Source organism: Tachyglossus aculeatus, chromosome 1 (genome assembly GCF_015852505.1).
Source record: "Tachyglossus aculeatus isolate mTacAcu1 chromosome 1, mTacAcu1.pri, whole genome shotgun sequence".
NCBI classification, from domain to species: Eukaryota; Metazoa; Chordata; class Mammalia; order Monotremata; family Tachyglossidae; genus Tachyglossus; species Tachyglossus aculeatus.
This window is the reverse complement of record NC_052066.1, coordinates 96,748,195-96,771,105: the sequence shown is the minus strand read 5'-3', so window position 1 is coordinate 96,771,105 and position 22,911 is coordinate 96,748,195. Positions and strand designations below refer to the sequence as shown.

Below are 22,911 nucleotides of genomic sequence, written 5' to 3'. Positions count from 1 at the left end.
AGCTTAAACAGCCATAAGATGTGTCAGCCTATAACTAAAATCTGCAGACTGCCGCAAGGTCCTGCAGCAGCCTAAGAATGCTTCCAAGTGGCTACCTGGGAGACGAGTGGGTCTTTAGAAACCCATTAAGTATAGTAACTTGTCACTCAGTGCCATATTCAAATTTCCCAAGGAAGGGCTTGCAGGCCACGTGGTCTCCAACCTTCGGAAAACAGATTCAAAAGTCGGGTCTGAGAAAGTGCCTCATTCTCACCTCTCCCGCTGCTAACCTCTTGCTCACATCCCCCTTCAACTCCAGCATACCACAGCTCCCCATCTTCAAAGCCTTTCTCAGATCACAGCTCCAAGAAACCTTCTCTAAGTAATCTTTAATCTCCCCAACTCAGGTCTCCCAACTTCCACCTCACCCCGTCCATACCCCCTCAGAACTTGCTACTACCACCCCAATAGTATTTATGTACTTATGTATAAGCTCTATTACCTCCTGACTTGTAATTTATCTAGGTGTGTAGACTTCATTCTACTTGAGGGCGGGCACCATGTTTCCTAATTCTCTTGCATCCTCTCAAGTGCTTACGTGCAGTGTTCTACACACCACAGACATTCAATAAATGCTACCTACTGAGTGATTAAGTGCTATATAGACACCGACTTCATGCACTTCCCTTCATCCAACTGGAAGCAGTGTGGCCTAGTGGAAAGAGAACGGCTCTGGGAGTAGGAGGACCTGGGTTCTAATCCTGCTCTGCCATTTGCCCTGCTGTGTGACCTGGGTCAAGTCACTCAACTTATCTGTGGCTTTTTTCTCACCTGTAAAATGGGGTTTACATATGCGTTCTCCCTCCTACTTAGAATGTGAGTCCCGTGAGGGACTGGGTTCACTGTGCAGATTTTGTATCTAACTCAGTGCTTGGCATATAACTGCTTAATAAATACCACTCAAGCGCTTAGTACAGTGCTCTGCACACGATAAGCACTCAATAAATATGATTGATTGATTGATTGCTTTGCACATAGTAAGCGCCTAACAAATACCATCATTATTATTATTATTATTATTATTATTATTATTAGTGGAAAGAGCCCAGGCTTGGGAGTCAGAGGTCATGGGTTCTAACTCTGCTTCTGCCACTTAGCAGCCGTGTGTCCTTGGGCAAATCACTTCACTTCTCTGTGCCTCGGTTACCTCAGCCTCACGTGGGACAACCTGATTACCTTGTATCTCCTCCAGCGCTTAGAACGGTGCTTGGAATATAGTAAGCGCTTAACAGACACCATCATTATTATTATCTAGCTTTACTTCTATTTATTCTGACAACTTGACACCTGTCCACATGTTTTGTTTTGTTGCCTGTCTCCCCCTTCTAGATTGTGAGCCCGTTGTGGGGTAGGGACCGTCTCTTTATGTTGCCCAACTTGTACTTTCCCAAGCGCTTAGTACAGTGCCCTGCACACAGTAAGGGCTCAATAAATATGGTTGAATGAATGAATGAATGGGTTCAAATCCCGGCTCCGCCAGTTGTCAGCTGTGTGACTTTGGGCAAGTCACTTCACTGGGCCTCAGTTCTCTCATCTGTGGAATGCGGATGAAGACTGTGAGCCCCCCGTGGGACAGCCTGATCACCTTGTGACCTCCCCAGCGCTTGGAACAGTGCTTGGAACATAGTAGGCGCTTAATAAATGCCATCATTATTACTGTGAGCCCGTTGTTGGGTAGCAACCGTCTCTATATTTTGCCAACTTGTACTTCCCAAGCGCTTAGTACAGTGCTCTGCACACAGTAAGAGCTCAATTGAATGAATGAATGAATGAATGATTGAATGAATGAATTATATTATTATTATTCCACCGCCCCGAGGGTCATTGCCCATCGGAGCAGGGTGGCTTGGGGTGGTCGCTGTGACGCAGTGCCCCTGCCCCCCTGCCCCGGGTGCCGTGGGAGCGGGATCTGCCCCCCGAGCTGTATATATATATATATGTATATATGTTTGTACATATTTATTACTCTTTTTATTTATTTATTTATTTTATTTGTGCATATCTATTCTATTTATTTTATTTTGTTAGTATGTTTGGTTTTGTTCTCTGTCTCCCCCTTTTAGACTGTGAGCCCACTGTTGGGTAGGGACTGTCTCTATATGTTGCCAATTTGTACTTCCCAAGCGCTTAGTACAGTGCTCTGCACATAGTAAGCGCTCAATAAATACGATTGATGATGATGATGATGTTTGTACATATTTATTACTCTATTTATTTTACTTGTACATATCTATTCTATTTATTTTATTTTGTTAATATGTTTGGTTTTGTTCTCTGTCTCCCCCTTCTAGACTGTGAGCCCACTGTTGGGTAGGGACCATCTCTATATGTTGCCAACTTGTACTTCCCAAGCGCTTAGTACAGTGCTCTGCACACAGTAAGCGCTCAATAAATACAATTGATTGATTGATTATTATTTATCTATATTCTTGACCTACTATAATCACGTTTTCATCCCCTTTCGCTTCACTTCAACAGCCTCTCTAAGGTGACCGACGACCTCTTGGCTGCCTTCGCCATTGCTAATCATTCCCTACTTCTGGAAACGTTAACTCACCTTGGGCTCACTCCCTGCCACGGGATTCTCCTGGTTCTCCTACCCCACGGACCACTCCTCCTCAGTCTCACTCACTGGATCCTCTCCTACAACCCATCCCTGTTAACTAGGAGGTCCCAACGTGGCTGATCTGAGTTCCCAACTCTTCTCGCTCCACATTCCTTCTCTTGGGCGGGCCATCCACTGCACAGCTTTAGCTACCATGTCTCTGTAGCTAAAGAGAAGCAGTGTGGCCTAGTGGATAGAGCATGGGCCTGGGAATCCCACGAATGTGAGTTCTAATCCCAGCTCTGCCACCTGTCAGCTGTGTGGGCTTTGGGCAAGTCACTTCACTTCCCTGGGCCTCAGTTCTTTTGTTCGCCCTCCTAATAAGACAGTGAGCCCTATGCGGGCCGGGGACTGTGTCCAACCCAATGATCCTGTATCTCCCCCAGAGCTGAGAATAGTGCCTGGAACGTACTAAACACTTTATAAATACCACAGTTATTTTTAATACTATAAATCTACCTCTCACCTACAATGCAATTCTGCATTTCCACTTGACTCCAGAACATCCCCACTTTAGATGTCCTGCTGACACCTTAGGCTCCACCAAGCTATAACTGGACTTCCCTCCTGTCCAACTAGTGTAGTCGAACAGCTACATATGAGAACACCCCTAGTGCAGTGAGGGGGCCAGGGATGATTAGTCTCAATGTCATTTTATCATCATCATCATCTTCAATCGTATTTATTGAGCGCTTACTATGTGCAGAGCACTGTACTAAGCGCTTGGGAAGTACAAATTGGCAACATATAGAGACAGTCCCTACCCAACAGTGGGCTCACAGTCTAAAAGGGGGAGACAGAGAACAAAACCAAACATACTAACAAAATAAAATAGAATAGATATGTACAAGTAAAATAAATAAATAAATAGAGTAATAAATATGTACAAACATATATACACATATACAGGTGCTGTGGGGAAGGGAAGGAGGTAAGATGGGGCGGATGGAGAGGGGGATGAGGGGGAGAGGAAGGACTCAGTCTGGGAAGGTCTCCTGGAGGAGGTGAGCTCTCAGCAGGGCCTTTTTATACAAATGAAAGCTGGTTATAGCCAATTCAACGGCAGATGCAAGTTAAAACATTGAGCGTGTCCAGATGATGGACTAGAATGGATTTCTGAATTACTATAATTAAGCTCATATAATCAAACAACTGAACTTTTTTTGTAGAACTACCTTGTGGCCTGATGGATAGAGCGGGGGCCTGGGAGCCAGAGGTCATGAGTTCTAATCCTGGCTCCACCACTTGTCTGCCGTGTGACCTCGGGCAAGCCACTTCACTTCTCTGGGCCTCAGTTCCCTCATCTGTAAAATGGGGACTTAAGACTGTGAGCCCTTTGTGCGACAGAGACTGTGTCAACCCAATTTGCTTGTATCCGCCCCAGCGTTTAGAGCAGTGCCTTGCACATAGTAAGTGCTTAATACCATTATTATAATTATTTCTTCTTCCCGTATTGGCTCCACTCCCATACTAGATTTTTATTTCCTGTTTGTGTCAGCCACTGCTAATGTTAACAGGGCTTTGGTTATCAAATAGGGCTACTTTGCGTTAACTGAACCAGAACCCACAAAAAGGGTCCTGTCCATCTAAAAAATCTCCTGCTTGCGCTCCAATTCCAGCCCCTTCAAGTCTGTCAGCTTTGCAAGCTATGCCTGATAACCATGAAAGGCTCAAGATTTCATTTCCCTGGAGCCTACTACCTCAGTAACTGCCATGAATTTTTAAAATATGCACAGAAAATTAAATCTGCAAACCACAAACACCGAGAGGTGCTGCATTTCATCAAGAATTGCCCCCACTAAAGTGGGATCTGGGATGACTACCCCAAATCACTATATCCTATGCTGTCTGACTAATGGGCAACAGCAGAATATATGTGGAGATACCAAAGGCCTGTGTCCTGGTTCCATAGGAATCAAACTTTTGGGACCATTTTTTTGTGTGTGGCCCAGAATGTGGGTGCTGTGATCCTTGGTAGGTCTCCCCTTCCCTAATCATCTTCCAGGCAGGATCGCTCTTCTTATATTCTAAAAATAAAGGACTAGGTAACCTCAAAAATGCAGCCACTGCTGGGGAGCAGGGCCATATTATCATGGGTGCGGGAGAAATGAGTGGTTACTCTGATAAAGCACGGACCAGGGAATTAGAAAGATCTGGGTTCTAATCCCGGATCCGCCACTTGTCTGCTGTGTGACCTCGGGCAAGTCACTTCACTTCTCTGAGCCTCAGTTATCTCATCTGTAAAATGGGGATTAAGACAGTGAGCCCCACGTGAGACATGGATTATGTCCATCCTGTTTAGCTTGCACCTACCCCAGCACGTAGAACAGTACCTGGCACACATCACTTACATATCGTTTCGAAAAATGTTATTTACTGAGTGCTTACTATCTTCAGAGTGCACACGGCAGAATACGAGTTGGTAAGTATGATCTCTGCCCACAAGTAGCTTACAGTCTAAAGGGGGAGAAAATAGAAAATACATCCCAGATAGAGGAAACGGGAGAGTATGAGGTTATGATGACCACCATCTGGTGGCTCCATTACCTTGTGGGACACACAAAGAACTTGATGGTCTCAGAAATCTCCAGCTGGAGAAAGGATTTGAGAGGATGGCTTCCAGATGGAACAGAGTCAAATAAGACTCTGTGTCCCCCATGGAAAAGGACCTTGCCTACCTACAAAAAGGGTTACTGTTACAAAGAGATTTGACACATTCCTTGGGAGAGACAAATAAACTTGACCTGAGGAGGCTACAGCTTCACATTATCCTATTTGGCCTTTTTCAGAATCAAGTGTGATGGTTATGGAGAAGACCTCAAACTTTGGGCTGCTCCTTGAGCCCCTGTTTCTTTGATCTTAGATATTTTACAATTTCTTAATGATATCTGTTAAGCACTTACTAGGCTGCAGATGCTGTACTAAGCACTGGGGTACATACAAGATAGTCGGGTTGGACACAGTTAATGTCCCACATGGGTCTTAATCCCCGTTTAACTGATGAGGTGGTAACTGATGCCCCGAGAAGTGAAGTGACATGCCCAAGGCCACACTGCAGGAAAGCGGCAGTCAGAATTGGAACCCAGATCCTTCCGACTCCCAGGCCTGTGCTTTATTCACTAGGCCATGCTGCTTCTCTAAATATTTTCACAGTTTAAGAAAAGTCACTTAAATCTTGCGGAGACAATGCAAACAAGGACCAAATCTATTGCATGTACCCAAACATCTGGGGTGACAGAGAGACTCTCTCAGCAGCACCTCTGGAGTTGTAGGGCTATTTTTAGTTCAAAGGCTGCTGCCAAAAGAGCCCATTCATTCATTCAATCGTATTTATTGAGCACTTACTGTGTGCACAGCACTGTACTAAGCGCTTGGGAAGTACAAGTCGGGAACATATAGAGACGGCCCCTACCCAACAATGGGCTCACAGTCTAGAAGGGGGAGACAGACTAACAAAACAAAACACATAGGTGTCAAAATCGTCAGAACAAATAGAATTATAGCTATATGCACGTCGTTAACAAAATAAATAGAATAGTAAATATGTATATAGTAAAAAGTAGTAGTAGTAATAATAATAACTGTGGTATTTTTTAAGTGCTTTCTATGCACCAGGCATTACACAGAGACAATTACTCTCTACTACTTCAAAGCCTTGCTGAAGGCCCATCTCCTCCAAGAGGCCTTCCCAGACTAAGCCCCGCTTTTCCTCATCCCCCACTCCCTTCTGTGTCGCTCTGACTCGCTCCTTCTGCTCTTCCCCCCACCTCCCAGCCCCACAGCACTTATGTATATACCCATGAATTTATTTATTTACATCAATGTCTGTCTCCCCTCCTCTAGGCTGTGAGCTCATTGTGGGCAGGGAATGTCAACTGTTTATTGTTGCATTTTCCCAAGCACTTAGTACAGTCTCCTGCACACAGTAAGTGCTTAATAAATACAATTGAATGAATGAATGAATGAATATAAGCGCTGGAGTTGATACAACGTAATCAGGTTGAACACAGTCGCTGTCCCCCATGGGGCTCACGGTCTTATCCCCATTTTACAGAAGAGGTAACTGAAGCACAGAGAAGTGAAGAGGCTTGCCCAGGGTCATGCAGCAGACATGCAGCAGAACCAGGGTTAGAATCCAGGTCCTTCTGACACCTAGGCCCATGTTCTATCCACTAGGCAATGCTGCTTCTCATTAGCATCATCATTATTATTAATTTTTATTGTTATTATATCTACGTCTCTAGATAGTAAGCTCAAGGGCAGGGAACAGGTCTACCAACTCAGTTGTACTCTTCCAAGTGCTTAGAATGGCACTCTGCACGTAGGGAGCTCTCAATAAATACCATCAATTGATTATTTACTGTTTACTATGTGCCAAGCACTGTCCCAGTTACAAGATAATTCAAAATACATGGGGTTCAAAGAGGAAGACAGGTCTCTGCTTCCCAAATTACAGATGTGGAAACCAACGTACAGAGTAGTCAAGTGACTGGCTCAAGGTCATTCATTCATTCAATCATATTTATTGCGCGCATACTGTGTGCACAGCACTGTACTAAGCGCTTGGGAAGTACAAGTCGGCAAGACACAGAGATGGTCCCTACCCAACAACAGGCTCACAGTCTAGAAGCCCATCTGAGCTACTTTTCTGATCCTTGGGGTGGGATGCTCCGGACTCCAACCAGAGTCAGAAATTCAAAAAATCAGTTAACCTTTCAGTCATTGGTGAAAAAAAAATCTGGGAACTGGAAATCTGAATATCCAATCTTTTAGACTGTGAGCCCAGTGTTGGGTAGGGACTGTCTCTATATGTTGCCAACTTGTACTTCCCAAGCGCTTAGTACAGTGCTCTACACACAGTAAGCGCTCAATAAATATGATTGATTGATTGAATAACTGTTGAGTTTATTGTGCTTTCCTTTTCTTCAGGTTTTCTGAAGGGGCAATCTCAAACATTGTGTCACAGAGCACATTCATGCAGGGGTGCATACATGCAGGCTCAGTGTAACCTGGAACACACATGTTTCTAGTACCCTGAGTTCATGGGAACAGAATGAGGGGTGCACGAACCTCCAATTTAGTTGACACCATGCTAGCTAGTGACAAAGACCAGGGAAGGGAATAGAGAGCTAGTTTTGTTTTGTTTTTTTCAAAGGGGGGGCCTCAGTCATTGACAGTTAGGTGCCAGGATATGCCCCACCAATTTCATCTGTCCCTTCCTAAAATCTGACAAACATTCTAGGCTGCTGATATCAGAACAACACACCAGGTACAGGTGAGCCTCATGCAGGCCTCTAATCCTGGGAGCCAGACTTCCAAGAAGCTAGTGGTGACAGTAATTTGGAGCCTTAATTGACATCACTGGAGGTCAGGATCACAGCCTCAAACACTGAATCAGTCCATTAATGACATGGTAGAAAGATTTAAAGATGACAAAAAATGTCCTAAGAGTAAAGAAATAGAGACATTAAAATGGAAGACAGTGTCTCTGGATTTTCTGCCTAAAATGATGAACCGCTGCTCAACTTGAGGGCATGGAGAATACAATACAAAGCTCCTCAAAGTATGACTCCCTCAAGGCTTCTACACCCCAACTTCATTCCTCCTAGCAACTTTCCGAACCACCCCTTATTTTTAACATCCCCAGCTCCCACCAAAAGTCCTTGCCATTCCTTTCACCTGGAATGTCCTCCCCTACACCTCATAGTTTGGCAAACCCCGTCCACCCCTCCTACAAGGTCCTATTAACAACAGACACTTCCTTCAGGACTGTGCCTTGCTGTCATTTGTTGTCGACTCACTGCTCACACTCCTCTTTCTTGCCTGGAGCTCCCACAGCCTTCACATCCAACAGACCGCTACCCCTCCCCAACTTCAAAGTCCTTCTAAATATCACATCTCCCCATCCCCTACTATCATTTCACTTCCACTTCACTTATGTACTTGAGTCCTCACCATCTAAGCCCTCAGGCATTCACTCACCCCACCCCCTTCCTCTGTGCTATGAGCCACAGTACTTATCTATATCGAAATTTTCAGTTGCTTTCCCCATCCATAATGTAATTTACTCTCTCTCTCTCTCCCCACCTCCTGCTAGATGGTAGACTCCTTGAAGGCAGGGATCACATCTACTCCATCGTACTCTTTGCAAGACTTAATACTTTGTTCTGCAGAGAGTAAACGTTACATAAGTATTACTAATTGGACTGGATCCTTATTAACTGGATCTTTACTAATCCCTCATTTCCCCACCCACTCTACCCACTACGCTGACTACGCACTTTGGCTTTGTACTCCTTTGGCTCACCCCAACCCCACACCATTCATGTAAATATCCTTATACTCTATTTCCCCTAACTGTAATTTATTTTAAAGTCCGTCTCCCCTGTGGACAAGGCTAGTTTCTATCAACTGTGTGTTTTACTTTCCTGAGCGCTTAGTACAGTGCTCCGCACACCATAAGAACTCAATCAATACCACTGACTGACTGCGTAAAAGCAGAGGTGGCCATTAACTTAGATATGTAAGTGTCCGTCTATCAGAAGACATTTCCCTCATTATACTGGGGTCACATTCTGCAAAAGAGCAGTGAAAGCCAATCAGTGTAATGTGAACCCCTAAAAAGAATGGGGCTATGCTGCAGATTGCTTTACAGTGAGTCAAGATTCTACCTTTGGAAAACATCAGCATGTCCTCTCCAAAACTTGTAGCAATAGCCCACGGTATACCAGAACTGACTATATCAATATATTGACTGGTGGACTACATCAATCTGTGGGAGCTAATTCTTAACTCATTCATTTAGTCACCTGTTTTACCCTTGGACTTGATTGTACCCTGATACCCCCTCTTGTTCCCGCTATTTGAAATAAATGTGTGTCTACCTTTCCCCACACCTGCAGACTGTAAATTACTTGAGGGCAGGGAGCTTGTCTTTAGCTTCTTCCGTCCTCTCCCGACCACATGGTAAAATGCTCTACAATCAATGAAAAGCACTGATTGACAGAAACTCATCCAAGGAAGAGTTTCCTACAGGAACCCTGTTAGACTCTGTCATTATCAAAAAAACAAAAACAAAAACAAAAAAACCACCAATGCACTCACATAGGGCTCACGATGGAAATATATAGCACAGATATATATTTATGAATGGGTACATTTTGCATCACATAGCTGCATCACAACTAGCCTTGCTACACGGTGATGGGGTGGGGCGACCTCACGATGTGGGGTAGGCTGTTCCCCCGTAAAAGAACACCCTCTCATCAGGTTTGTGGCAATAGGAGCATCCCCACCCCCTCTAAAGTGGCAGGGGTGCCCAGAGTTCGGTCCTCCACAATTTCTTCAAGGGACGGAGGCAGACCCCAGGGCAGCCATGCCTATAAGGGGGGCGGCTTGACTTCCTGCCTAAAGGGAACCTGGTCCGTCACCGCAACCTTTCAACCCCTATTTACGATAGATTTGATTTAAATGGTTGGGGCTAGTTCAACTTTTGTCATCCCCCTTTCGAACAAGATACAACTGTTGGCACAATGTAATGAAAATCCTATTTTGCTTTTATCAGCAACGACACCAGGTTCTTCCGTCTTACAACAAAATTTAACATCCTCATCTCTTGGAGGTGGCCTAAGCATAACAACGTCTACTTTTGTGCCCAAAGGTTTCCTCCCAAAGACGGCCACGTATTATCATTATGAATTATAGAGAGCAAAGATTGAAAAATACTTGTCAATGCATTTAAGATTCTGGCCGTTACTACGTAAATTGTTACCCATCTTTTCCTAGGACGAAGAGAGACCCTGCCTCCATCCAACGAAGAGTCCAGCGGTTGAGATACCAGCTGCTAACATAGGGAAGAATCAGTAGGTGCTGCCGCAAATCTAGTCACCTTTTCGGCTCTCATTAATAAAATTTCAAGAATGAAAGGAAAAGCTCACATCGGCACAGCCAAACAACAGAGAGCCATCCCAAGCCACGGCATGGCTGCCCAAGAGACCTCCAAAAGGAAGCGAGTTCAAAAGAGAAATTTTTCCGTCAACTTACTTGCTAACTTGGCTTGTAATCCCGAAGGGCCAGGTTTCGAAGCCTCGGCTTTAGAAGACCCCGGGAGAGACAGTTTGGTTTTCGGCAAGCTAACTTTGGGGCTGAACCGTGTCGCCCAGTCAAATTTCGAAGAGCTGGCAGTTTTGCTCTGTTCCTTCTCGCGGCTGCTCCGACGAGGGCTGGGACTGGAGGCGGAACGAGCACGCCTGGCTTTGCTCTGGTCTTTTCCTTGTTTCACTCGGGCACCTTGAGGCACAGAAGAGGAAGCGGAGGCAACAGCAGAAGAGGAGGAGGACGTAGAGGCAGAGGAAGAAGAATCAGTGATGGTGCTACACCCAGCTTTGGTTGAGGAGGCTGATTTTGAAGCCAGCTTGGTGGCTTTTGCTGATCTCTCTTCAGCACGAGTTGATTCGGAAGGTGAATCACTCTTTATACAAGGAGAACTCTCTGTCCTCTTTCTTTTCTGACTTCGTGAGCTACCGGGAGCTCCACCCTTTCTGGTATAGGCCTTGCTCGTCGATGGCAATTGTGCAGATTTCAACTCCTTCTCTTGGTCTAAGTGTCTCTTCTTTGACTTAGTATGCGCTTTGTTTGGTTCTGAGGAAGAATCAGTTTGCTGAAGTGCTTTTGGTTTTTTAGCAGAGCTGGGAGAATTGGTCCTGTTGTAATCTGGACTAGCGCTGCGCTTCACTCCTCGAGAATTGTCTTTCTTAGGCACCTGTTCCGTTTTTTGTCTGTCTGAAGTATTGGCTTTGTCTGGCTCCTCTGGCTGGGGTACCAAGACCACGGATGAAGAACTGCAGCTTCTGGGGAAAGTAGGCAAGAACACAGAAATACTATTAATTCATCAGCTCTTTGAAAACCTCAATCGCAATCTCCCAATTTCTAAATTTGTGGAATTGAGAGCCTTAATGGGTGGCATGGGCAAAATAAAGGAGGAATGAAACAAGCAATAATTGTGTTTTTTTAAAAAAGGGGCACATCACGTTGGAGGGCAAACTGGACAAAGGCAAAATAAGATTCATGAAATGGGGAGATTCTGGATTGGTATCTGGAGGTGACTGAATAAAAGCAGCAGTACTGTTTGCCACAGAGGTAGCACCTCGTGTGACTTCCAAAAAGCAGTTTAGTTGTTCAAATTAGTCAAACTAACAGTACTGACATGTGGAGTAGTCTCCTGACATATTCCAAATGAAACAAGCATGAACGATTAAAGCAAGCAATGTAAAATGTGCTACAAAACAAGCAACGCTGTCAAACACATACACCCTTCCCTCGGCACTTCACGAGGACCTTCTCCTTCCCAGCTCTTGGAAACCTCTGGGCCTAGTCTATTTTAATCAAGAGAAAAATTAAGCCACCAGGTAATCAGCACAAGCACAAGCAAAACTAAGATAGCAGGCAAATAATGTTTAGCCACACAGAGCAGTTTATAGGTATTCACACAAAATGTACAGCTCCCTCCAGGGAACAGGAGCTTGGAATTTCAGTACCAATATCACTGATGGAGTGTGAAAAGTGAAAGGTCTCCACTCGAGAGCTCTAAGCCATTATGTGGGCAAAAACATTGATCAAAATATAACTGAGAGGAACCTAATGAGAAGCAAACGCTACACAATGGCTCTCGTGCAAATAATAAGCCCTAGGCAACATCACAAGCAATAAGAAGAATTACCTTTTAGAAAGGTGTCCCCTTGGCTGTTCAGAAGGAGTATTAGACTGCACTTTGGGTGCCTTAGAAATAGATTTTCTACTCTCAGGAGGGCTATATGCCTTATGTTTTGCCTGCCCTAAATGTGACCTGTCAGCAGAAAACCAAAACAGAAAGCTATCAGGTATAAGAGATGCAAATATAATCCTGCAGATGAAAGTATTCTGTATCATTATATAAAACCTCACCATTCTCCACTTGGCTCCTTTTGTGTTAGGACACATCACTAGAGTCAAATAAGTTATTCGGTTATAAAACAATGTGACCAAGATAAGTTGCTTTCCATAAAAATCAATGATAAGTTCCGTTCTTTTAAAAAAGGCACTATTATTTTTAAACCCGGCCAATTTTCTACACATTTTCGCCCTTTGAATTGAAACGATCTCCACCTAAATAAAATTCCACTGTGAATCCTTCCAAAAGTTAGAGTCACCGCCAGAGACAACCTGACTATGGAAGTTGGTGTGTACGGTGTAGGGACCTTTGGTTTTTGATGTAGTTGGATTAAATGCAGTTGTTCCGTAAACCCAATTCATGTTCCCTCCCTGTTAGGCTGTGAACTCCGTGTGGGACAGAGACTATGCCTGACCTATCTTGTATTAAACCCAGTGCTTAGTACAGTGTTGGGCTCCCAGTAAACATTTTTTTTTCCAAAATCTGGTAAATATCCAGACAACAAATGAGGACAGTGATAAACTGAGACTTTAAATATGCAAAACTGCATTCCATTTCCTGGCAAGGGCCACGATTCCAACCAATTGTGAATAAACACGACAGGGGAATCCGACTTTGCCAGACCACAGCTGGCAGGCACAGAACACATAGAGGAATTGAAATGGTAGAAAGTGAATAAGTAAGGGATGGACCTTGGGAAAGGGGTCTTACATTATTTCCCCTCCCTATCCCCAAAGCTTTTCTTAAAATTATAGCAATTACTATAGCACACTGTACCCGATGGGTGCTCAATAAATACCCTTACTACTATTACTAGGAACCGCCCTCCAAAACAAAACACCCAATTGAATTTCAATGACTCATCACCACCAAGTTATGTGGCACAGTAAAGCCGAATGACCAGACCATCACCCTGAGATCTAACGTTCCCATGGAAACCAACCGAGTTTTACCCGTAAATAGTGAAGCAGAATTTAGATCATTTTCTGAATCCAAGAGTGTTCCATTGTTCTAAAAGCCCAAAATATCAGAAAGTTTGTTTCTGGGGGGACAGCTTCCAAGAGATAGTAAAAATTCAAAGAAGTGCGCATATTAGTTCAAAGGGATTCTCAAAGAATGAGGTCAGTTGTGCTTAGCCAGTTTTAAAAATTATAAAATGGGTCTAAAACCAAATTAGTCACTACCCACTCATTTCAAATGCTGAGCCTTCACTCACATTTTGAAATCCCTCAAACCCACTGCAGTCTGCAGCTTCCCTGCACCCATTCCCAGCCAAACCCCAGAGTGGGGTGTATACGCGAGCTACCTGCAAATCCTCTGAGATGCATCTCGGCCCCCTGCAATCTGGATTTCGCTTTCTTCACTCTGCTACCACCGTGCTCTCGCCAAGATCTCCATGAATTCTCTCTCACCACACGAACTCTACCCTGTGCTAATCTTCCTCACCTCTTCATTGTCTTTGACACTTCTGAGCACCCCCTCCTCCAAACACTCTTCGTTCATGGATTTACTGACCGGATTCCCCTGGTAGTCCTCCTACCCCTTGGTCTACTACTTCTCAGTTTCCTTTGCTGGCTCTTGATCCCTTACCCTTTAGACTGTGGGTGGCTCTGAGGGAAGGGGGAAGATGAAAAAGATGACAAGGAGGAGGGAAGAGAAAAGAAAGTAAGAAGTTTTCACCCTCCTAGCAGGTCACTTGCCACTCTGGTTTTTCTAACCTTCACCAGGCAGGGGTTAGAGGCTCCTCTCTCTGTTAATAATAATAATAATGGCATTTATTAAGCGCTTACTATGTGCAAAGCACTGTTCTAAGCACTGGGGAGGTTACAAGGTGACCAGGTTGTCCCTCGGGGGGGGCTCACAGTCTTCATCCCCATTTTACAGATGAAGTAACTGAGGCACAAAGAAGTTAAGTGACTTGCCCAAAGTCACACAGCTGACAATTGGCAGAGCCGGGGTTTGAACCCGTGACCTTTGACTCCAAAGCCCGTGCTCTTTCCACTGAGCCATGCTGCTTCTCTAGAACATGGTGAAGACAAGCTACCAGTTTCGTCTAGGGAATTTTCAGGGAGCTTCTCTGTTCACAGAGTTTCAGCTGCCACGTCTACATGGATGGCTCCTAAATGTACCCCTCCAGCCCTATTATCTTGCCTGCTTTAAAAATCCTGAATCGCTTTTCTTCCAGGACCTCTCCACCCAGATGCTCCTCTGGCCCTCAAAATCAATTCTCTAACAGGTCACCCAATTGTCCCTCCTAAGCCTTCTCCTCTGGATCACTTTCCCACTGCTGCCAACAACAGCCCAAACTTGTAATCTTGCTTTCATCGTTGTTTCCTCTGGGTCATTTACCTCCGACACTCCAGCGAGCTCTAAATTCTGCGGCTCTACAATATTTCCAAAGTGTGCCCCTTCCTCTCTCCATCTTTACAGTCATCACCCTGATTCCAGCCCTTTGTCACTCCACAGCTTGACGACTTCAGCAGTCTCATGAGTCTGGCTCCTTCCAGCCTCTCCCCTCTTCAGTTTGTCTAATAAAAAGCTACATACATTATCTTTTTAAAATGCGGTTTGCAGCACATCACTCCCCTCACAAATCTCCAGTTGCTACCATTTTTCTTTGCATTAAACAAAAACTCCAGACCACTGGCTTCGAGAGTCTCAATCAATGCTATTTACTGAGCCCTTTGTGCAGAACACCTTACTAAGCATTTGGGAAAGTACATTACAGTTGGCAGACATGATCCCAGCTCTCAAGGAGCTAACGGTCTCCACCAGTGGTCTCTCCCTTACCTTTTTTCTTCTTTCCCCATTTCAACTCAGCTTACACTCTGGACAAGTTAATTGTGAAGCACAAACAGACCCATTCTCAGCTCTCCCATTTCTGAACCATTGGTCATTATCCCCCCTACATGGAACTAATTTCTCCCATCCTCGCCTCTCCAACCCCCTCCCTGGAGGGCTTCTTCCTCAAAAGAGCCATTCTCTGACTCATCTTCTGCTTGCCCCATCATCAATCACCTTCAACACCAATACTTGTTGAACTCCTGTATGCCAGCACTGTACTGGGCATTTAGAAGCATGCAATAAAAACGGAATACATGCCTCCTGCCTTAAAGGACCTTGTAGCCTAATAGGTTGGGCCCATTCCATGGAAACAAAAGGAACAACAACTGATAACAAAAGTAAACAAAAAAGGGGAGTAAAGGAAAACATAAGTGCAATAAAAAAGTAAATTAGGGAAAGTAGTCGCATCTCACTGATTATACTGGGTAGCAGAGAGACCTGAAAGTTGTATGATTAACATGGCCATGAGATGCAGAGGTCACTAAAAACTTGTGCCCAAAACAGCATCTGATTCAAGTTTCTTTAAGATTGCAGGTAGGCAGAAGATACCACCAATAGATGGTTCTCTTTTTTAAAAAAAAAAAATTGAGTTACTGTCCTAGAAAAAAAACCATAAAAAAGCACTACTCCTTAGCATGTTGCAAGAAAAAAAAAAGGGAGGCCTTAAAAAAAAAAATGTGACATTCAGGTTCAATTTGGAAACATGTGAAACCAGTGGTAAGAATGCCAAGGACAAAGAGAGCTGGGACTCTGCTCTGCTAAACAAGAATCTTACTCTCAAAACTGAGATCCTAAAAAGCAGTTACAAAATTCTGAAGTATTGCCTGCCCAAAATATGGAGGCACAAACTTTACTATTTATGGAAATAACAGCTCCAATACAAGCCACAAAAAATGGTAAAACTTCTGGATTAAATTCATTCCTGTGCAAAACTACGAGGAGACCTAGTGCTCAGACTTTTCCTCAAAATATGGGACACTGATTGAAGAAATGTCACAGGGCTCTAAGAGGTGTCTCAGCCATCTTCAAGAGGGGAAACCAGAATTGCCAAAGGTCTCTCACTTCTCCCTATAGCTGGAAAGACCCTAATCGGAGTCCTTCTGGAGGTAAGCTACAGGAGGATACCATTCGAAGAGGATACCATTCAAACTATGCACTCCTAGAATAACAAGGTGGCTAGCTTCCAAAGAAAATGTGCCCAGCAAACATGACCTTTGCAGCTTGACAGATACAGGAGAAGTGTACGGGCAACGTTAAGACCCCTTTACTAGATCCGTAGATCACACAAAAATACGGCATCATCCATGAACCTAGACTACCTCTAAGCATATGACTGCCCAAATGGTTGAAATCTGATGATTTCATTTCCAGTCACTGGGGAAACATGACCCCCTCAACACATAACCTGGCTCCACTATTCGTCTGCTGCGGGCCCTTGGGCAAGTCACTGCACTTCTCTGGGCTTCAGTGCCCTCTTCTGTAAAACGGAGAATGAGACTGTGAGCCCCACGTGGGACCAGGACTGTGTCCAGCTCGATTTGCATGTATCCACCCCAGAGCTTAGTACAGTGCCAGACACATAGTAAGCACTTAACAAATACCCTCGTCATCATCGTAACCTGATTCCCTTTCCACCAGCCACATCTACAGTTCCCACTGACATTCGTGAACCTTTAGCCTCCTCTTGAAGGTCCCAGTGCCCTCCACTCTCCCCTCTCTAACCCTCAATGATCTCACACACTACTTTATTGGTAGAATAGGCACTATCAAATGTGAACGTCCCCATGTTCCACCCTCACCTCCCCAAAGCCCTTAGACTCTCACATCCTCTTTCTCCTCCTCCCTTACAACGTCTAGAGGAGGTCTGCCACTTGCTTTCTAAATCTACCATGCTCCACCTGGGCCCCATCCTTTCTCATCTCTGAAAACTCTCATTCCTGCTTATCTTCCCTACCTGCCATCTTCGACCTCTCACTCCCTGTTAGGTAAATTTTAAAAAATTAACTTTCAGGAATCCCAGTTGCTTTTATGCTTGGCTTGAGTCCTCACGGCCATTCGGGGCCTCTTTACATCATCCCTCCATCCACTCTGGTGATGGGGAAACTGTGTGATCGTGGGATAGTAGCGAGGGAGTCCAGGGTGTCACCCCAAACCCACAGTACTTATGTAAATATTCTTATGCTCTACTATTGCCCTATCTGCAATCTATGTTATGAATGTGGCCCCGTGTAGATGGTAAGCCCCTTGTGAACAGGGATCACATCTACCAACTCTGTTGTTTTGTACTCTCCCAAGCATTTAGTATGCAGCAAGCATTTAATAAATACCACGGATTGATTGGCTGACCTGCAGGGGCTCAGATATCTAAGTAATTGCTGTTCCACACCATCAGGAAGCTGGTATGCCCAACAACTCAATCATTTTCCCAGTGCTCCTCTCCCTAGGATTGGTATAGCAAAATAAAAATATTGCCAGTGTCTGATATACTGGTAAGAAGCATCTGGTAAGGAGCATTTGTACCCTAAACATTGTACACTAAAGTACGAGTGAAGTCCTGCCACATAACCCCTTCAACACTCATTGAGGCCCTCAACTGGATTGAAAACGTGTTCCACGTAAAATCTTGGGTCTCCTTAAAAAAAAACCAACTCCAAAAAAACAAACTTCTACCCATTTCTGTCTCAATTTACCCAAAGCAAAAGTGAGTTTCACCCTTTTAACTAAATGGAGCAGCAACTTACAGCATGACCTAATGGAAAGGACGTGGGCCCAGGAATTGGAGACTCAGGTTCTAATCCTAGCTTTGCCATTTGCCGGCTATGTGTGGCACCTTTGGCACCTCACCTGAACAACTTCGCCAGTTTCCCCATCTGAAAATAGCATACCTGTTCTCCCTTCCCGTGAGACTGTGTGCCCCATATGGTAACATGTCTGATATGCTTATAATGCACTTACCTCGGTGATTAAGATAGTGTTTGACCAATAGCAGGTGCTTAAATCCCACTAAAAAAAATCCCACCCAAACCACACCCTAAAACCAGAGCCCACCAAGTGAGTTGTGCTTAACTCGTTCTCCTGGCACGAATCCACTTGCTATGGAAATAAATTTCACTTTACTCAGAAAAAACTCCAGATTCAGAAGAGATTTTTAGTGAGGCTGTACTGAAAGCTGATTATCCTGAATTTTTGCAGTGTCAGGTCAAAACAGCCACATTAGTGCCAGCCTTTCAGCTTGAGCCCAGTAGAGTTGTTATCGCACACAGAGGTATGCACCAAGACGAAGGAAAAGAGCCATTTTTCGTGCATGTTGAAAATGGACATTTGACATCAGAATCATGCAAGTGTTTATTCAGTCCTTTTCAAACCCTCTGGCCCCCGGAACATACCTTCCTCCTATTGAGTCGTCTTGTAGTTGGGTCCCGGCTGTGTTCCTTTGTGAACGTCGCAGTGACCCCCCTGGATTGTTATTAGGCCGGTTGGACATTGGCACCTCTCTCTTGAAGGGACATACCCTTTCTAGACACTACCATTCACTGAAAGAGAAAAAAAAATTAAAAAACACAACACAATATATATGTGTGTGTATGTGTATATATATATACACATACACACACACACACACATCATAGGCATTCAACATAATGTACTATGGGGATAAGCTGTTACTTGGGGAATGTCTATAAAAACACACCAAACAGCTTCACATTTTTAGTGATAGAAACCTTTAGAAGAATTTGTAAATTCTTTGTTATAGGGAAGCTGGTTGGCATTCATTCTTTCATTCATATTTATTGAGCACCTACTATGTGCCGAACATGGTACTAAGTGCTTGGGAGAGTACACTATAACAACAGGCTAATTCCCTGCCCACATCCAGCTTACTAGGCAACACTGCACAAAGTAAATGTGACAATGAGATCTTTAAAAAACAAAAAACCTTCCATAAACTTAACTAGACTTTATTCTTCAAGGATTCACAACAACTCAAGCCCAGAAGGAGGTGGGCTTTTAATGAGTCTTCCTTTTTAATTCCACCTTTGATCCCTCCCAGGTGAATGCCATCAACTATCAATCAATCAATTGTATTTATTGAGCGCTTACTGTGTGCAGAGCACTGTACTAAGCGCTTGGGAAGTACAAGTTGGCAACATATATTAACTATTAGTCCTAGAAGCTTTAGTCTTTATCCTAATCAAGTCCTCCGCAAAGAGGTGTAGTGTAATTACGGCATCTATCCCATCAGGTCCTGGAGAAAGTGAGGCTAAAGAGTCAGTAAAGAAGAGCTGTGGCCTTTGAGGCAGATTCATAAAACTTGGGCGGACAGAAAAATATATATATTTAAACCCAGCCCGGCCTTCAGGCTTTCATATTCTGGCCTTCAGGCCTCCAGCCAAGATTAAAACTGTAGTTGTGTTTGTCTGAGTGGAACTCAAATCTGATATACCGCTGGGACTGTGTTCCATGTGGTATATGAGCAGGAAAGGGAAAAAACCAAAAGAGAAGAGAAGGGGATTTAAGTTCAAAGACTGTTTTTAGAAACTAAATTATGAAAGCTACGAGGAATGACTGTTCTGGATTCAAACCGTGCAACATTTTTCTCGTTCTCTAGATCTTATGATTTCTCTTTCAAAAAATTTATTCACCAAACTCCATGTTTTTGTTAATTTATCCTAGCGTGTCTCTCACTCTCTCACTATTTTACATGAGAAGCAGCAAGGCGTAGTAGAAAGAGCATGGGCCTGGTAGAGGATCTGGGTTCTAATCCTGGATCTGCCACTGGCTGGTCTGCTATGTGGTCTTGGGCAAATCAATTCTCTTTGCCTCAGTTTCCTTATCTGTAAAATGGGGATTCAGTACCTGTTCCCCCTCCCGCTTAGTTCCTGTCTCATATGGGACTCACAGACTGTGTCTGACCTGAATATCATCATCATCATCATCAATCGTATTTATTGAGCGCTTACTATGTGCAGAGCACTGTACTAAGCGCTTGGGAAGTACAAATTGGCAACATATAGAGACAGCCCTACCCAACAGTGGGCTCACAGTATAAAAGGGGGAGACAGAGAACAAAACCAAACATACTAACAAAATAAATAGAATAGATATGTACAAGTAAAATAAATAAATAGAGTAATAAATATGTACAAACATATATACATATATACAGGTGCTGTGGGGAAGGGAAGGAGGTAAGATGGGGGGGATGGAGAGGGGGACGAGGGGGAGAGGAAGGAAAGGGCTCAGTCTGGGAAGATCTTGTATCTATGTCAGTACTCAGCATTTAGAACAGTGCCAGTGCTTAGGACAGTGCTTGGCACATAGTAAGCACTTAAATACCATCATTATTGCTTGGCACCTAGTAAGTGCTTAATTCCATCAACATCAAAATATTTAAGATAGCTTCTCAGTCACCCAATTGTGCAAAACCTGTTCAACAGCATCACCAGCCTCAATAGAGCCAATTTCACACCAAAATTTCACAAACACAGAGGAGGATTTGCATGTGAATGGCTTGGGGAAACAAATTATTAAATACCAGCTGAAGGAGCAAAATAGCAAAGAATTGCCATATTGTGCTCTTTGCACTACGGTTCTCCAATTTGAAAACAAGAGGTAAAACGTGAACCAACCAGTTTAAATGGCATGCTTTGCATGCAGGTCATGATTTTAGCCGTCAGCACCCCAAAAGAGCAGCCCTTTCATGTATGCATGAGGGCAACATGGAGTGTGATGGGAGAAAACTGGGATGCACCCCCTTATTGCCCCAATGCACTAGTAATAAATGGATGTCTGTTTTATTTGGCATAACAGATGGAGCAAGGGCCTCCTGACTCCCAGATCAAGGGTTCTAATCCCAGCTCTGCACTTGTCTGCTATGAGACCCTGGGCAAGTCACTTCACTTCTCTGTGCCTCAGTTTCTTCATCTGAAAAATGGGGATTAAAGACTGTGAGCCCCACGTGGGACAGGGGCTGGGTCCAACCCTATTTACTTGTATCCACCCCATGCTTAGAACAGTGCCTGGCTCCTAGTTAAGTACTTAAATACCACAATCATTATTATTATTCTTCTGGATGCAGCTCGGAGGCATCAAAGAATACATAACCCAAGTTAATCAACCAAGCTAATCAACCTTGTTATAAAAGGAAATGGATAAAAGCAGATAAGAGGTTCACTAAAATTGTGCCAGTTGCCCCAAGGGAACAAACACTTAAAAACCATTCCCTATTGTTACAGACTAGTACAAGTAGCAATGGCATTTTCTGAGCGGAAAGAGCCTGGGCTTTGGAGTCAGAGGTCATGGTTCAAATCCCGGCTCCACCAATTGTCAGTTGTGTGACTTGGGCAAGTCACTTAACTTCTCTGTGCCTCAGTTACCTCATCTGTAAAATGGGGATGAAGACTGTGAGCCCCATGTGGGACAACCTGATCACCTTGTAACCTCCCCAGTGCTTAGAACAGTGCTTTGCACATAGTAAGCGCTTAATAAATGCCATCATTATTATTATTATTACACTCAAGTAAGCACTTGGGAAATACAAAACAAAGAAGGGACACTACCTGGCCTCATGAACTTTACACGCCCCCAGGAGACAGACATAAAAGTATTTCCAGGGAAATCAAAATAAATAATTGCAAACTGAAGTGCTGAGGATGGGAATATATACAGAAGTCCTAGAGATGATAGATGACTCTATGCAACTTGGCGTACTGGAAATTAACCAGAGAAGGGTTTTGATTATGGAGAAGGCTGTGGTCGATTGGAATTGGGGAGGGAGGGAGGGAGTTCCACATTGGGGTGGAGGGAGAAGACTGAGAGTGAGATGCAATTAGAGGTCATCTGGGGAAGACCAAAGAGAGTAGCTGGCAAAGCCGCCGGGATGGGGAATGAGGGGACGCTCACTACTGACTTCAGTTGGGCATCGGAAGTCTGGAAGAGTTGATGGAGGTGGTGGGATGTGGATGTGGAATGAGAAGCAGCGTGGCTTAGTGGAAAAAGCCCAGGCTTGGGAGTCAGGCCTTATGAGTTCTAAACTCAGCTCTGCCACTTTTCTGCTGTGTGACCTTGGGCAAGTCACTTAACTTCTCTGGGCTTCGGTTACCTCATCTGTAAAATGGGGATTAAGACTGTGAGCCCCACGTGGGACAACCTGATTACCTTGTATCCCCCCCAGCGCTTAGAACAGTGCTTCACACATAGTAAATGCTTAACAAATGCCATCATTATTATTATTTGATGGGAGAAGGAAAAAAAAGCTGACAGGTGGAAGAGAGAGCTGACTTACAACGGGACAGAGTGAACTCAACAACAAAATCTGACTCCGTGCCTGGATTTCCACCAACTGCAGTTTAGCTGTACAGGCACAGATGTCAAGAAAGCAGGCCACAGAGGTGACTCACGGCTGGAGGCTGGTACTGTGAGAACGATGAAAGGAGCGGGAGCAAAGGAGCTGAGACTGGTGGAAAGGGCGGAGTTGAAGGTGTTTATTTTCTCT

At 44.2% G+C, this 22,911-nt stretch overlaps 1 protein-coding gene across 13 annotated transcripts in view; it reads right to left on the bottom strand.

The window, feature by feature from the left end:
* The window catches only part of TRIP12 (thyroid hormone receptor interactor 12), a 154,454-nt gene that overhangs the window by 86,096 nt on the left and 45,447 nt on the right, over positions 1-22,911 (bottom strand). For 8 of the 13 annotated variants that reach the window (XM_038763049.1, XM_038763299.1, XM_038763442.1 and 5 more), the window contains 3 exons: positions 18,803-18,949; positions 12,363-12,488; positions 10,688-11,493 (listed from right to left, as the gene is read on the bottom strand). In XM_038763049.1, the coding sequence (XP_038618977.1) occupies positions 10,688-11,493; positions 12,363-12,488; positions 18,803-18,900 (1,030 nt within the window). In that variant the 5' untranslated portion in view covers positions 18,901-18,949. The remainder of the gene's footprint in view (positions 1-10,687; positions 11,494-12,362; positions 12,489-18,802; positions 18,950-22,911) is intronic. The other 5 variants (XM_038763600.1, XM_038763930.1, XM_038763978.1 and 2 more) reach the window with 1 other exon arrangement.